Below are 16,347 nucleotides of genomic sequence, written 5' to 3' on the forward strand. Positions count from 1 at the left end.
AATTCTCCACCTCTGCCTGCCCCTGGCTTCGACTGCAGGTGCACGGAGCCTCCCCTGTGTAAGCACCGCGAGTAAAGTGTTTGCCTGGGAAGCATTGATGGCTCAAATTCTCAGGCTCGTTATACTTGAGAATCAACTTTGACTAGTGTTTACAGTCATTTTTATCTCTACTTGTTTAAATACAAAGGCTGCTTGGTCCCGAAAATAGAGCAAGCACAACGCAAGCAGCATGCAAAATGTTGCGGAGTATCAGTTGCTGAAAACTACTCGTAATATTTAATGGGAAAATTAATTAAAAGAAGGGAGAAACATATAATGGATTTTTCATTATAATCATCAGTATTACATTTAGGCATCTATTTGAAGTTTTAGAAAAAATGGAGTTATAAAAATGTCCTGTCGTAACTTGCTGCATTGGAAATTCAGCCTGGGATAAGATTGGATGCCTGAGGCACTGACCAGTATTTGGCATGTGCACCTTGGTCTGTAATGTGATTTTTACCATTTTCCTTCTGATTGGAACGCTGTTTAAATTACAGAGGGATCCTTAGGACAAATGAGAACTCTTTTTTTTGCATAAATTCTGTATTACTTTCTTTAAAAATATTAACTGCATCCTCATTCTAATATTTCTTCACGTTCATTCTTTGATTGAAACTTTTCCTTCTCGTAAGGAAATGGGTGGTAGAAAGGTGAGATGGTGGGGGAAAAAGGTGCTGGAGAAATGAGGTGATGGTCTTTCCTTCCCCGTTGAGCTGCGGGTGCCATCGATACAGTGAGTACCGCTGTCCTGTCAGATTACCACTCTTTAGGAGACAATAGCTGAGTGTACTCAGCCTGTAGTATGCTCAATATTTGCAGTGAGAGGAATCAGTTTATCTTCATCCCTGCATGTTTTATCTCACGTCACTTGTTTTAGTGATAAAAGTCCATCTAGCAATATGATAGGTATCAGAAAAGGTGAGAGAAGTTATTTTATCAGTCGGTGAGAACTAGAATCTTGGGCTGTTCCATGAAGAAGTCATCCCTGTGCAGTCAGAACAGTAAACAGTAGTAGGAATTCTTGGGAAAGGTTAAACCAAAAAGTGTCTCTATTCTGCTCAGAAAGTCCACAATACATTTGCAGCCGTGGAATTCTGTTTCTGCCCATCTTGACGTATGTAACAATGGTGGTGGTGGGAATAAAGGATGGGGAGCAGTTTCTTTGGTGTTCGCTCTTGGACACTGTAGGAGACAGATGGAAATAGTGTTCCCAGTGTTTGCTTCCAGGCTTGTGTTCTGGGAAGTCAAAACAATTGAAAAAAATGTGGAAGGAAACTGTTAAATTATTTTGCTTTTCCCACTTTCTTGAGCTTTCTTATTACATAGACAAAATTGCAGAGGGGATAGTTGCATGACAGATTTTGTTCTTGCAGCAATTAAACACCAAAGCAAATCCACAGTTTCTCATACTGTTTTGCCCTGTTTCTATGCAGTGGGTTTTCTATCATGGTTATACTGTAGCTCACATGTGCTGTCCAGCAGTGTACCAGGTAGTGGGATTTAGGGAAAACTTCCAATTAGAGGCTCTGCACTTAAGAGACGCTATTGAGTATAAGACGGCCAGGTAGAAATCGCAGTACAGCGATATCGCATCAGTTAAATCTAAACTGAACTGAAGACCTCATTTCAAATTCCCAGCTTGTGCAAGCAAATAATACTATTAAACATTTATAAAAAGCCTGGGAGAGCCATCTATATATAACCACAAAGAAAGCAAAGGAAGTTGTAGCTGAAATAACGGTGTATTACATTTATATTTTACTTGAAGTGTACAAAGTCTTTGGAGCATGTCCCTCACCAGCTTTTCCCATATGTTTCTTCATAGTGTTTTGTCTGTGTAGACTGTTTTCTCAGTCTCATACCACAAAGTGGTTCTGGGGCTCACAGCATTCTTGTACATGAGGTATTGAAGATGTGTTAAGTAAGGATATGAAAAACATGTATACTGGGTTGAATCGCTTTCACTTGCCCTCCTTCTAAGACAATGATTAAATTATATTTCATGGCTGTATGTTACTTTCTTAAAAAAAAATTCATAACTTGCTTATTCTTGCAGAACCTTTGGCTGAATGAACATAAAATTGTCTATTTAAACTGTCTATTTCTGTGAGTTACACAACATAGTAATAAAGTGTTTTGTCATCAGGCAATTGCCTGGTTTGAAGAAAAGCACTTATTTGGGAACCATTTGCATACTTCTCTATTTCCTTTGAGATTTTCTTGGAGCTAGAAAGCACTGTTTTAATCCTGAAGCAGAATCCATCTGTTCCTTGCCATGGAGGAAGCTAAATTTTGAGTCTTCAACAGAAGACCCTTCCTCAGAATGGAACAATAAGGTATACTTGTGCTCGGTATACCTAAGCTCAAAAGGCTTCATTAATACAGCACTTCCATGTCTTGTGAGTAGGATCCTGTGGTTGAGATACGCACAAATTTACTAAATTTGGAGCATGCACTTGAATCGTATTTGGCTTCAGTTATACCATGCTTTTGAAGGTTACCAGCATAATTAGGAGTTCAATCATTTCAAGAGAAGGACTGATCCTGTAAGAACAGAACTACCAGAAGGAATAATTCTACTGCAATGGGAACAAAGCAGTTGTGGTCTGATGTAGGCTCCTGAACATCTGTTCAAAGTGATCCCAAGAGTTTTCCTTTCAAAGACACTCTTTCGAAGTTGTCTGGAAGAAAAAGAGAGAGACTCATTCCAAATTCAGTATCCTGTGTCTCCTTTGAATGCATCCTTTTCTTGAGACAGATTTCCTGTGTCAATTCACATGAGCATATTTCTGATTCAGAAAGGTTTGAAATGGCATTTATTGAGTAATTGGTATTTGGTGGCTTTTCCCAGTCTTCAAGAGTTGATGTGATGTTTGGGTATGCCTATGTTTTCATTCAAAGTAAAGGTTGAGTTCTTACGTAGTTGTGAATTCTTATGTGTTTCTTATGTGGAAGTGCCATTAGAATAATGTAGAAGGAATAATAAATTTTATTATTATTTTTTAAAAAATTATTTTTTTTTTTTAAATATCAGTTTTAACATATGCATAGTGTTGAGAAGATACTGGGGAAAGTGGAAATGCTGTTGTATTGGACTACATGATGTAGGGAGCTTGAATCTTGGTGTGGATAGAAAACATCTTTCTTAAGGGAAGCAAACCTTTGTACTTAGCTAAGAGCTGAGAGTGACATCTTAATGTACCAGCCTTCAAAAAGTACTGTGTGCTAGCAAAGTAGAAATAACATCAAAGAAATGTTTTTTCTGCACATGTGGGATTTTTATCCACAAACACCTCCTGTTAAGCCTACAGTGACATGGAACCATAGCAAGTCTGGCAAGCGACAGAGACTGTAGGTACCACACATCAGTGCTGAGATTGTTGCTGGAGCACAAGCAGCTGGAAACATGTGTCCCAAATGCACCATGGACCTTTTCTGTTCCAGCTCCCCTGCCTCCCAGCAGCGCTTGTACATTCGGAGTTTTGAAAAAGAACAATAAATAGTGTGGAAGTTCTCTAAATCCAGAAAATGTGATTTAGAGACTATCTTCCCCATCATCAACTAATAAAGGTTTAATAATCAAGGATGCTTGAGGCATCCCTGTGCTGTCTATCAACCAGGTTCTTTGTGTTGTGGACCTTGAAATATGCCCTGCATTCCTGGATTTCTTCTGTTATTTCCTCCTTAAAAATGCTCATCCTTTAGAAAATGACCACCAACATTTGTTCTGATACGTCATGTATTATAAAACTCTTTCAAGCTCAGTGGGTAGAAGGAAAGGTATTAAATCTAGGGAGAGGATATATAAAGGACAGATGTTTGCAGCAACTCGAATGTACAGTACTTAGTAATTTAATCCCTTGGTCCCTCTGGGATAGACAAGTTGGTAATATCTTCCTTTTATAGATGGGGAAAATATGATGAAGTAAATAAGAGGATATACTTAAGATGTGCATATATAAATAACTCGGAACCAAAAGATTACATTTAGGCCAAACTACTAGAAAAAGTTACAAATATCCAGGGTTGTTTTTGGTGGTTAAGGATATTCATAACTACATCAGACAACATTAAGAATTTATAGCGAAAATACACTTCAGGCACAAATCAATTAATAACTGGCAAAGGACCTAGCAAAGCACTTTCTCCGTGAAGGGATTATTCTGAAGTTGTTCATGGTAACATTTCAGGCACCTTTCTTTTGTACCTTCTGGTATCAGTCACTGTCAGAAAATAGGAAACCCATCATATGTGGTCTATTGCTTGTCCACAGCTGCAAATACTTAGTGAAAAACCCAACCTCTTCTTATTCAGTACATTTTGGTACCTTCTGAAAACCTTGATTTAGTATTAAAGATGTATGCTGTGTGTCATGCTCTGTGCTGATCCCCAGAAAGGTGTTGTTGGGTGCAGGTGACATAGGGCACCTTAGTTTGGAGCTCACACTGTGGTCATCCGTCACAGAGCAAATCTGTGGTGAGAGGTTAACATTCATCACCAGTTCACTGAAATGTTGCTTAATACCCAAAATTAGCTGTCTCACAAGGCAAATGGCTTTACATTGTGGATAGTAGGATATTTCAGGTGCTGGTAATGCTTTGTGCTTGCATGAAGCCTTTTCCATTCACAGATTTCCAAAACTGTCCTAACATGATGACTCTAGGTAGTCCCCTTGGCAGTTTTTGTGAAGAAAGCTGCAGATTTTTCCCCCCACAATCTAGAAATGTCGTGGAAAATAAAAACAAACACAAGCAAAACACACCAACCAACCAACAAAAACCTCCAGACAAACACAATCCCAAACAAACAAAACCCCAAACAAACAAAACCCCAAACAAAAAAACAACAACAATTCTCTACCATTGGAAGTTGCCCGAGTTTCTTGCTTAGGTCTCAAGGAAATAGGATTCTTGTACACAGTTCCTCAAGCAGTAATTTAAGCCATTTATCAATATCTGATGTTAGCCTTTCTCATCACTCCTGAGGAGAGGATGAGCTCTGGGGCTGTTGCTCTGCTCACACAACTGCCCGTGGCTGTCTGTGCCTAGGGAGGGAAGACCTGTTGTTCTGTCCAGGCTGTGGGTGGAACAGCTCCCAGTTCATGACCAGAAATGCTCTTGAGAGTGTGAATTCTGTTGAAGGAGAATTTTTTGGGGTTGCCAAGATAGAGGAGGGGTTTTGATGCTGTTGGAGAACCATTGCCACAGCACTTTTTGAGGCCCATCATTGGATGTGTTGGTTTTCTATGTAAAAAGGTTTCAGCAGGGTGGTTTGAAAATGTGCAACTTCAAATACGTGCTTTGTATTCAGAGGGAGAACCTCTTTAATTCCATCATGGACTGCCAGTACAATGTGTATTATTGATTCCTTCGAGTCTGTGTATTAAGGACCATCTCCATGAAGTCTTCATTTGGGTTTTCTTGAGGACATTTTGCAGGTAGCTGTCATTGTCCTAGAGCAGATTTAACAGAAGCAATCCAGGAAACTTGCCTACACCAGCAAAAAGAAGTCAGCTTTTGGATACAGCTCTCTGAAAATGTACTTGCAGTTTCTGGATAACTTTTATAAGTTCTATTTGTTTTCTTGGTCCTTCTTCTCTTGTGTGACAACTTAATTCTTTGATTTCTAAGATATGTTGACTTTTATTTGCAGGAGAAAGGAAGAGGGAAATTCTTTAGGACTCTGTACAGCTTTGGCAAGGAGCTGTCAGGCTGCCAAATGGAAAACTGTTGCTTAAGACCATCCCTCTGATCAAAGCAAGCTTTATGCTTACAAGAAACTTTTACTTCATTGTTTGTATGTGTGTCTGTTGTGTCCCTGTAAAAAAGATTTTAATGTTTGTCCAGTTCCTCAGTGACACACTCTTCAATTTTATTACATCTTCTGGTGCTGCTTCCTGTTTCTATGAAGATACTGACTTCAGCTTTAGAATTATTTTCCTAGACTGTGCCCTGAGGCTGCTGCCTAGAGAATGTTAAGATAATCTGTTTGTCTAGAATATCACCTTGCTGCTGGTTTGTCTGGAAAACGTTGTGGCTTTATGCAGACCACTGTTACTTTCATGGATGTTGAAGAGCATGGGCCCAGGTTTGAGCCATGAGGTTGGACTAGAGGCCTCCAGAGGTTCATCCTAAATTAACTTAGTTTGTGATAAAGAGAAAACTTGAACTTCAGAATGTCCCTTTTGCTTTTTAAATAGTGTGAAGGTTTGAGTTAGAAAAGGGCTTCTTGGCCAGTTAGTAAAGTTAATGCTGATTTTTACCTCTGCCGTGTTCTTGTGGTCTGTCAGCGAGCTCACAGCTGTGGCTGAACAGAAGCAAGCAGCAGTGTCTTCTGGGGAAATTTACTCCATACATCCCATTGAAAGGATCCTGTAATCCATTTACTGCAGAAATGTGGGCAGAAGTTAGTGGATGGTTTTACTGGACTAGGGCCGTGTAAAGAGACAAATTGCGTGTACTTCTACACGTGTCTCTTTCTTGCATGTGTTTTCCCTTAAACGTCTCTCTCATGTTCCTTATTATCTCCTGGCAATGGTGTTTTTAATCAGGGACTGGTTGTTCGGTCTAGTTAGCTTCTTCCTTTTCTATCTCCTTGATTTTCTTTGCTACCTGTTCCCTGAGACTTGCACATGTGCCTGGGGTTGGTTTCTTTTTTGTCTCAAAGGGGGATAAATACGTAGTGCTCATGTACCTAGAGCTGCTCACCTTTGGAAAATGTGAATGTACAGGTTGACCATGGCTGATGTTTACTCAGAAGTGATAACATACCATAATAAAAAAAAACTTTTGGCTAATTCTGCATCAATCTTGAGCTCTTGACCCTTTTTAAAAAAGAAAATCTCCTGTGTTATTTAGTCTTCAAAAGTGAGGACTATCAACAAAAAAGTCTTCCTTCAAACTATTTGAATTGGTTCAGCTGTTGAGGAAATGTGGTGGGGAAGGTGCATTGCTACAGCTGTTAGTGTCCACTTGGTGGATATTATTTATCATGGAGAACAAACACAAACTAGTATGTCAGATCTTCCTCTGCAGGGAAAAACAAACAAACCAACAACAAAAAAACCACCACAAGTTGTGGAGTAACAAGGCATGTATTTGTATTGTAGTGAATGGGAATGAAAAGTTTGTCCTTGTAAATACTAGATTATGATCTCTCTGACTTTCTTGAAAAGCTGTGTACATAGCATTTGATGCCCACAGTTATTTCCAATAGATATTTTCCTGTTGGAAAAGGATTTTGTGGTAGCTGCTCAGTGAAAGGAAAACTTCATTGTTTGTTACTAAGTGCTGAAGTTTTTACAGGTATGTTACTTGATTCCTAGGTAAAATAGTCCTTTTTTTTCCGTATTCTAACTTTTTTTTTTTTTCCCAAAGAAACGATTGAAAGCAGCAGAAGCGGAAAGCAAGCTCAAACAAGTGTATATACCCAACTAGTAAGTATCCTTTTGTCCTTTTGCATTGTTTTGTTTTCTGATTCATTGTAGAGATTCTGGTGTAGCAGTCTCCATGGCCTGCCAGTATTATGTATTTGCTTTAGTTACATAATGAGAGACACAGTTTAACAAACATGTCAGAGAACTATTAAATTAGGTTCCAAATATAAGGAACCTTCTGCCGATGCTTGAATAGGTTTGAATTCCTTTTAATTTTAGCTGAGTTATTGCTAACACCCTGATGCTAATAAACAGCTGGGAGCCCTGTGGAAGAAAACACAAAAACAGTGAGTAAAGCAGCCCCTCTCTCAGTACGCTGTGCTGCTGCTGAGGAGGGCGTAAAAGAAAAGCTGGTTCCACACGCCGACATTCTGCTTCTGGACCACAGGGTATTTCCTGCATGGGCAGCCGAGGACTTTTCCTTTGGGGCTTTCCTGATCAGGATGCTCTGCCTGTCTTGTTGGTCATTTCCTTCATCCTATGTAATGTCCCCATCCCAGAGGGACTGTTACTTCTGATTTTTATTTTTATACAGAGTGGGAGTTGGGGACTTGGTAGCAGGTCAGAATGGTCACGAACAGCAGGGTAGCTAATTAACTACTCAATAATATATGCTTTTATTAATTTTTGTCCTCAGTGGATCACTAATGTGTGGTTGTTTCCTAATATAATTTATAAATATATAAAAATTATATATAGAACTATATTAAAATTAATATATTTTATACATAAATTATTATTAAAATGTGTTTCTCTTGCATTTCCTCTGCATAACCCAGTCAACGGTTGCTATAGTGTGGAACTTGAAATCTTCCTTGTCCTTTCTTTTTTCAGCTTTCACTCCCAGATACATTCCCATATGTATGATCCCAAATAACTCCTTTACTCTTCCATGCTGTCTCCTTTCAAATATTTATTAACTTCTACTGCTTGCTCTGTTACTTCAGGCAAAACTAAGTTGTACATATTTAAATTGCAAGACTGTCCCTTATTTTTTGTGAAAATAAAGGATCTTGGATTTCTTTTTTGCTTTTAAATATGTCAGCATGTCTCAGGTGAATTTAATAAAAATTAAGTGTAATATTTAGAGTGAAACCAAATAGATTTCTTGTCATGCAGTTTTTCAACAGTATTGCTTTTGTGGGTGGTGTTACTCTGCAGGGGGACAGGACACCAAATTAAACATGAATTCACAATTTAAAGCAAAAGCCAATGTAGTTTAGACTGCGGTTGCAAAGGGATATTGCAGATGAGAAAGCCTGGTTGTCTTGTTGCTCTTGGATTATGTGTGTAGGTAGGGCTTTGTATTTGAGAGGTTTTATAGTGCTCATTTGATAATGGCTGTCTGGAGTGGTATCTTATCCCTCAACACTGCATCTCAGCAAGATAATTCTTGTTGCTATCTGGATAATATAATCAAATCGGCAACTTGCTTCTCTGCTTCAGGAAAAGACTTCTGTCTCTACCTGTGTGGTTGCTATTTTTGTCTCTGGCTTTGATTTCCAGTCGTGATTAATGCTTGTGAGTGTTTAACTTACATGTCGTTTAATTGATAAAATGGGTGTCAATTTTTCCCTTCTCCTATCTTTTCATGTGTATCAGGAAAAGTAGCAATTCCGTACTTGACTTACTTAATACCGCATGAACACTTCCGCTGCTTTTTTTGCTACTAATACCTCCAGATGTGGTAACAGTTAAATATTTCTAAATTTTTTTAATTATTTCTACTCAAGTTTCAGTACAAGGTCTGGCAGGTAGGGAATGCATTGCATCTACATTATCTTGTGACCTAGAAGAAGATTATATTCTTGGCTTGTAATAGCAATACATGATGTAGGGATCTGAATATCAATGTTATTGATTTGTCCTTATCATGTTACTGAGCCCATTCCTGTTTCGAGACTTGAACCATAATGATCCACTTGTCACCTCAAAAATAAATTACTTGATGTAGGCTGTCACAAGACCTATGCAGAAACACATCAGCTGATTTAGTGAAACCTATTCTAACAAAAACTGGTGTAAAATTGTTTGCAAAACGATCCAGGAGCATATCAGACTCAAACCAATTTTTTTGTTGTTGTTTCTGGCTGTCTTCCTCCTTTGTTCCTGTGATGTTATTAGGAAAATCTGGGGAGAGGGGAGGAAAATAGAAGCAGTCTTCAAAGGCTGTTTCTCATGTCATATACTCACTATACAGGGAAAAAGAGAAGCTCTATGTGAAACTTTAGAGTTGATATTTTTTAACTTGAGATTGCGCCCCAATTTTATAATGTGGGTAACTGAAGCATGGAGAGGTAATTGATGTGAAGTTATCAAGTCTTAAACCAACCTCATAAATATTGGGAAAACATATATGTCCTACATATTGGACAAACGTTTCTGTGCTCCTTCCAAGAAGAACCTTGGGTTTGGGACTGACATCTGTAGTTGGTGTGACTGAACCCAGTGCTTGTACATGTGGGTTTGTAGTTCATCCCTTAGGTTCAAAAGCACTAATGTGCTTTCTCGGTGAAAGAAAAAAGTATAACATCAGTTGAATTCTTCATTCAGGAAATCCTGAAAAAAAACCCTTTTAGTTGATGTCTGTAGCAATTTCTCTGTCACTGGAAGTGGCGTTAAATAAAGCAGCAGAAGCCTGAATGCACAAAGACATTCCGTGTTCTTACACGCTTCATCCTGAACGTGGGGCTGGGAGACTCTTCTTGCTGCAGATGTAGTCGTGGTCTCTTTCTCCTTCTAGTCTGTACCCAAACATACACTTCAGGCTGTTGTGGAAGGCATATTCTGTTTTTTCTACTCTTACAAGCATATGTACTAGTTACTCCTTTTTGGCAACAGTCTGGTGGTGTAGCTGGTGCTTTTGGGGATGAAGACATCTGCAAATCATGAAGGCTGAGACATAACGTGTGGCTCTTTCCTCTTTTGCTTTGATCCAAGTGATCTCAGAAGGCGTAAGAAAATAAAGAGAAGAATGAAGTACTCCATACAGTCCCCGGTCTCTAAAATGTATTGCTGTAAAATGTAAATTTTAGATTTACATCTGTAAATGTAAATTAATACATTTTGCATACAGTATTTTATCTGACAATCTCAAAGCACTTTTTAAGCTGCAAATGCTGCTTCGCAAACTTGTAAAGTAGGGAAATACTGTTCTCCCCACCCTGCCTCTTTTTTTACACTAAAAGGGAAACTGGAAGAATAAGTTGAAGCTTTGGATGACTGCAAGGGGCTTAATACGCTGAAAATAATTCCTTTATTGGTTTCTCGATTGCCCTCTGCCTGAGGAACAAGGCTTTTTTCCTTCTCTGATTAATTGTGCAGAGGTCTGTTACAGCATGGAAAACTTAAAGGTGTAATGCTGTTTGGGGTGGTTGATTTGTTTGTTTTTGTTGTTCTTTTTGCAGTTTGTTTGGTTGGGTTTTTTTTGTAGCTGTGCTAGTTAAAATGGCGATCTTCATCATTTTGTTGGAGAAAGCTGCTCATCTTCAGAAAGCATTGTTTAGCAGGCATTAGACCTGTACTTAGAAGTGAGTATTTACAGTAGCCTGGAGAGTTATGGTGAGAGCTCACCAGTCTGCGTTTGGATAAGGAATCCAGACACCTGAATTAGGTGCCTAGAGGCAGATGATGGCATAAATGTTCCTTACGAAGGATTAAAAAATGTTCTTACTCCTGAGGCTTTATTTCTTAATTGTTCTGTTGCATCTAGCACCACTATGGTTTCCTGAATAACAGGAAAACATTCACTGTTCAGTTTATAGTTAACTGCTAAAATGTTGTCACTGTGCTGTGGGTGCAATGCCAGTCAGACGTGTAGTGAGGGGATTTCAGTGCTCTGCGTATCTCAGGGTTATATTCAGGTTGATTTTTTTGGGCAGGGCTTCAGCCTGTGCTGGCTGTTTTCCAGCGCCTTCTTTCTGTGTGTGCTTTAAACTCGCCTGAGCTGAGACTGACCTGCTGCAGAGTACAGCCCAGAAATCTGCGTATCCTGATCCCTGCTCTGCTGTAACTGACTGCTCCAATGCAACTCAAACCCATTTAAAAGACTTCCATTCCTAACGTAAGAACTGGAAATGATAGTTTACCACACCATCAATATTCTCACTACCTTATTTGCATCTTTCACTTCAGCTTCATTAATTGCCTAATGATTCATCCAGTTATGCATCTAATTCTCTTGTTAAAAGCTGTAGCAGGCTTTGGTGATATCAAACAAGTTTAATTAACATATCATCAACAATTAAGAGCTTTTTGCTTCTCATATGATAAAGACATCAGCTGCCTAAATTTTAGTGTTACTGCCCCTGTGGAACTTGACCTTGGCTTTGGAGCAGCACACTTTCTTCTGCTTCCTGCAGCTACATTAATTGTGCTGTTCAAACTCCTGAAGTTATTGCCATAACTACAGTGTGACAATTTTGTGATCAGCTCTCGGCTTCCCTTTCACTTGTGTTTGAAATCCATGTATCAAAGGGAAGCAGCAAGACCTGGAGTGGAGGCTTAGTTTTCTTCGGTTGTTTTTTTTTTCCGCTATTGGGCAACGCTGCTTGTAACTCTACATCTGTGAGGACTGTTTGTTTTACAGCATCTTGGTAATGTTTGCACATGGGGTTTGCTAGTGAATCGTTGGCAGGAGTTCTTTTGGAGTAGGTTACTATAGTGACATCCCAGAGCAAAGTGCTGGGTAGCATGAATGCCTCCTCTTTCAGCTTTGCCTTTGTTAAATGTTTCTGCAGATCTCCTGCCATCTGTGGTGTCAGAACTTCGTGCCATTTTGATAATCACCTCAGAACACTTTAATCCTTGTAAGGGCCAGGCAAATTCATAAGCAAAAGGACAAGAAACCTAATCAGGCTTGTTAATTTAAATTCCTTTATTTTTCTTCTCTGCTGCTTTTGGGTTGTGCTTTGGCTGCTTAGCGTACTGAAGGACCAATCTATTTTCAGTATTTCTGTGATGCTTTGCCTCCTAAGCTTTCTTTTCTGCAGAAACCCTGAACTTCACAGTGAGGAGCACCATCAGAATGCTCTCCACAAGTTTTTATCTTGGACTGGGCAAATACTCTCTTACCTCCTTATGCAATGCATGTGTGGTCCTTGTAGGTCGTCCTCAGCAGAATCTGTTCTGTCTCCAGAAATAGCACTTTAACCAAGCTCTATGTCTTGGTGCCTGATGAGACACGTTCAAATGAGGAGAAGGATGACCTGGCTTCCAGGGCAGTGTGAGCTCCCCAGTAGCGTTTGGGTTTGTTCTGGAGCTGCAAAAGCCAGTTGTGCTCAGAATTCAGTCACTTGGATCTCCGTCGGGGGGGTCATTGCTGAGAACATGAAACCTAATATTAATGCCCCATTAGAAAGAAATTAATTTGGCCACGTTCCCACAATGCTGTTTTTGCAACGCTAGCCAGAGTGATAAGTAATAAATATTCCCGGTCACTGAAATCAGTGTGACTCCTGTGTCAGTGTGCAACTGATATATAAGAAAATGCATTTGCAGAAAGCTGTTTTATAAAGCCCATTTTAAGATATTTCTGCTTGAATGAGTGGATTCCAAATCATGGGTTTATTAGTTAGAAATAAGAGGAGTATGCCCACTCTCTTCAGTTGTCAGGTAAGAGAATATGGGTGAAACACAATTGGCACAAGTCGGTACCAAAGGCTGCCTGCTTTTTCTTGCCTCTGTGAGCTGAGCTCCTAACAGCACCTTGGAATCTTGATCTGTTTCATAAGCTCCTGGTATATTTTTCTTCTTTGAAACTTCTTGTATGACTTCTCCCATCTTCCTCTGTTCTTCAGATGTCCTCTCACTGCAATATCGATTCTCTGTCCTTATTGTACCCTCCCATGCCAAGGATTTTTTGAATGCCTCCTTTTCCCCCTTGGACATCTCTTCCTCTACAGAGATGTTGTACTATTCCATCCTGCTCTCTGTGCCAAAGTTTTGTTTGCCCTTCCATTCTCAGCTCATGCCAATAACTTCTTTTTTTCCCCTGAGTCAATGTTTTTAAGAGAGTATAAGGATGAGCTGAGGTGATTCAGATGTTATGTTAGAATATATTAGTGACAACCATCAATGGATTTCTTGCTCTGCAAATGTTAAGCTTTTAGACTTTTTTAATTGAGTAGAAACCTAAATGCTTTATAGAAGTGCTAATGATAGTTTAAGACTTGTGAGAAGGTTCATATTCATTAAAATCTCTGTGTATATGCCACATGCAAAGATTTTGTTCGATGTTTTCTCTGCTTTGCTCTCCTGCTCCTTTCTCCAGCCTTGTTTCTGGAGATTTAAGTAAAATATCCCTTGTGTTGAGGATTGAGAGATCTGTAGGTAATATCTTTTTGTCATCTAGATTAGAATGTCTGGGATAGTAAGAAAGATACCTGCCTGGCCTCACTGATTTATTGTTTTAAATGGGTCTGGATTCTTGAAAATGACATTTCACTAATATTATGTTTATTTTTTATTATTGATGTTATTTAAATATTATTGGAGACAGTGTAGTCATGGAAGTCAAATTGCTGGTGAGTACGTACAGCTTGTTCTGTAAACCACACGATGGATGAAATTTAAATCTTCAAATGTTTTGGCCCATATATCCTTAAGTCACGTAAATAATTGCATGCCTCAATTAATCATTGTCCTCCTTTTTGCTTTGTGTTTTAAGTAACAAGCCAAACCCCAACCAGATCAATGTAAATAATGTCAAACCAGGAGTGGTAAATGGTACTGGAGTACAGGCACAGAACACGGCAGCAGGACGGGCCTGTGAGAGCTGTTATAGTAAGTGACGTGCTGGGGTGGGAGATGTACAAAGAGCGTGGGTGCTGTGTCCCAAACAGAAGAATCAAAGCTGTGTGGTGGTGAGGGGTGGGAGAGGTGTCTTTGAAAGGCTGGGGGGACAGAATTTGACATAGCTGAATTTAAGCAAAGTGGGTTTTGAGTTACTGGTGCTTCACTTGCAAATAGAATGATGAAACACTAAAGGAGGAGTTAGTAAATGTCCTACGTAATTGCAGGTAGCTACTGAGCAAAAACTTAAATCACCAAGGTGGGAACTTGACATTTTTTTCAGAATTTTTCAGTAATTTCAAACTATGTGATATCATCGTATTTGGTCTGGTGCCTGATCTTGATATACTGAGTTCTAATGATTGTGCTCCTTTGTGGGAAGCCTTTAGAGATGCTGGAATGTAGGAGTGTACGAGAAGTCAAGGCACAGATTTCATAAGTTCTTTAGTCGTAAAATTAATGTATGGGGAGTTCTTGAAGACTATCTTCCCTCTCTCCTATGCTCTGCAGAAATTGTTGTTTACAAGTCCTGCAAAATGAGAACTTTCCGTTTCATTGGCAGGAGAATTGCCCATCCTGCTAGTAGTTTTTTTCTGTTCATGTTTTTAAAGGGGTTCATATGTGTTATTAGTTCTGCTGAAATCACAAGTACCTTTAAGAGTGGGGATAACAGTGAAGCTATCATTAGGTTTTTAAGGTCTGTTTGAGCTTCGCACTGTCTTTGTGTGGGTTTACTTTTGTGGTGGTTTTATTTTGTAACGGTTCTAAAGAGAATAAGCTCTGAAAAGTGATCCTGTTTAAGGATATATATATATAATTTCCACCTTTGTTATCTCTAGCCACACAGTCTTACCAGTGGTATTCTTGGGGTCCCCCTAACATGCAGTGTCGCCTCTGTGCATCCTGTTGGACATACTGGAAGAAATACGGTGGCTTGAAAATGCCAACACGGTTAGATGGGGAGAGGCCAGGACCAAACCGCAATAATTTGGTAGGTATCTGCAAAGCACCTTGCTGCATGCTCTGGAAAGCTGGGTGCCATGATAGCTAACTAATTGTTCCCTCTTCTTAAATATTGAACTACAAAGAGAATGCCTTCAGCCTCCATTGTTGTCCTTGGGTTTGGTATTTCATGTCTTGCAAAAGCTGGCATGTTAACTTGAGCTATACTTCCTTTGTTGCCAAGTACTGCCCTGAGAAAAAAACAACACATAATTTGTTTACCAAACTAGCCGTCAAGTACATGGGATAACTTAATGATGTGTTTCTGGTATTTGGTTTCCATAATTTTTGCTGTAGGGGGAAGAGGAAATTTTTCCATAAAGGAATTAATTATTTCCTGAAACCTGTTCCTTTTCCCAAGGCACATTCAAAATTAGATACTGCAAATAGCTAGTGGCTTTTTAGAGATCCCTTATCTTGTTTTTCTACTTTATCCTATCTTTTTAAATTAATCCTCCTTCATTTTAGCTATGTTTGAGTAAGCACTGCATGAGCTGATTCTGTTTACTTTTTCTCCTTTTTTTTTTTCTAAACGAAACTTCTCAGAATTTTTTTGGATTTGGTGCAGTTCAGTCTGGAAGCATCATACATTGAGTTGATTGGAAAAAGTAGCTGCCTCACGTGAACAGAAGGATAATGCACATTGAACTTTGGTCTTAGATTAATTTCCTTCCCCCTCCTAGTCTTTGCTATCGTTCTGTTTCTGTTCTGTTTCTTTTGTTTAACCTCTGTCCTTTCCAAGCTTTTGTTTGCCCTCTGAAGCTGCCTAATTGCTGACATAACTGCTAGGTATTATCAGCCTTATTGCTCTTGTTTGTTAATTAAAAAGTATGGAAATATTCAGAGAGGGGAAAGCCTTGGCCTCCCCAGACTGAACATTCTTCCTACTCACAAGATTCTACTTTAATTCTACTTAGTTGACTTAGTTGCTTTTCATGAAGAAGATACTGCTTTCACTCTTTGTAGTAGATAAATTTCTTGCAGTATTATTCTTTATTACATGCAGAGAATATTTGACAGCTCTGTAAATACATTCAGTGAGTTCAGAGTAAGAATTAAACCAGAAATTCTTACAA

At 39.1% G+C, this 16,347-nt stretch overlaps 1 protein-coding gene across 4 annotated transcripts in view; it reads left to right on the plus strand.

Annotated features, from left to right (window-relative positions):
• MTA1 (metastasis associated 1) overlaps positions 1-16,347 on the plus strand; it is an 83,923-nt gene that overhangs the window by 43,731 nt on the left and 23,845 nt on the right. For all 4 annotated transcript variants that reach the window (XM_071810271.1, XM_065841685.2, XM_065841682.2 and 1 more), the window contains exons 11-13: positions 7,419-7,477; positions 14,145-14,260; positions 15,109-15,260. In XM_071810271.1, coding sequence (XP_071666372.1) covers positions 7,419-7,477; positions 14,145-14,260; positions 15,109-15,260 — 327 coding nt within the window. The remainder of the gene's footprint in view (positions 1-7,418; positions 7,478-14,144; positions 14,261-15,108; positions 15,261-16,347) is intronic.

This window comes from Patagioenas fasciata, chromosome 6 (genome assembly GCF_037038585.1).
Source record: "Patagioenas fasciata isolate bPatFas1 chromosome 6, bPatFas1.hap1, whole genome shotgun sequence".
NCBI lineage: Eukaryota > Metazoa > Chordata > Aves > Columbiformes > Columbidae > Patagioenas > Patagioenas fasciata.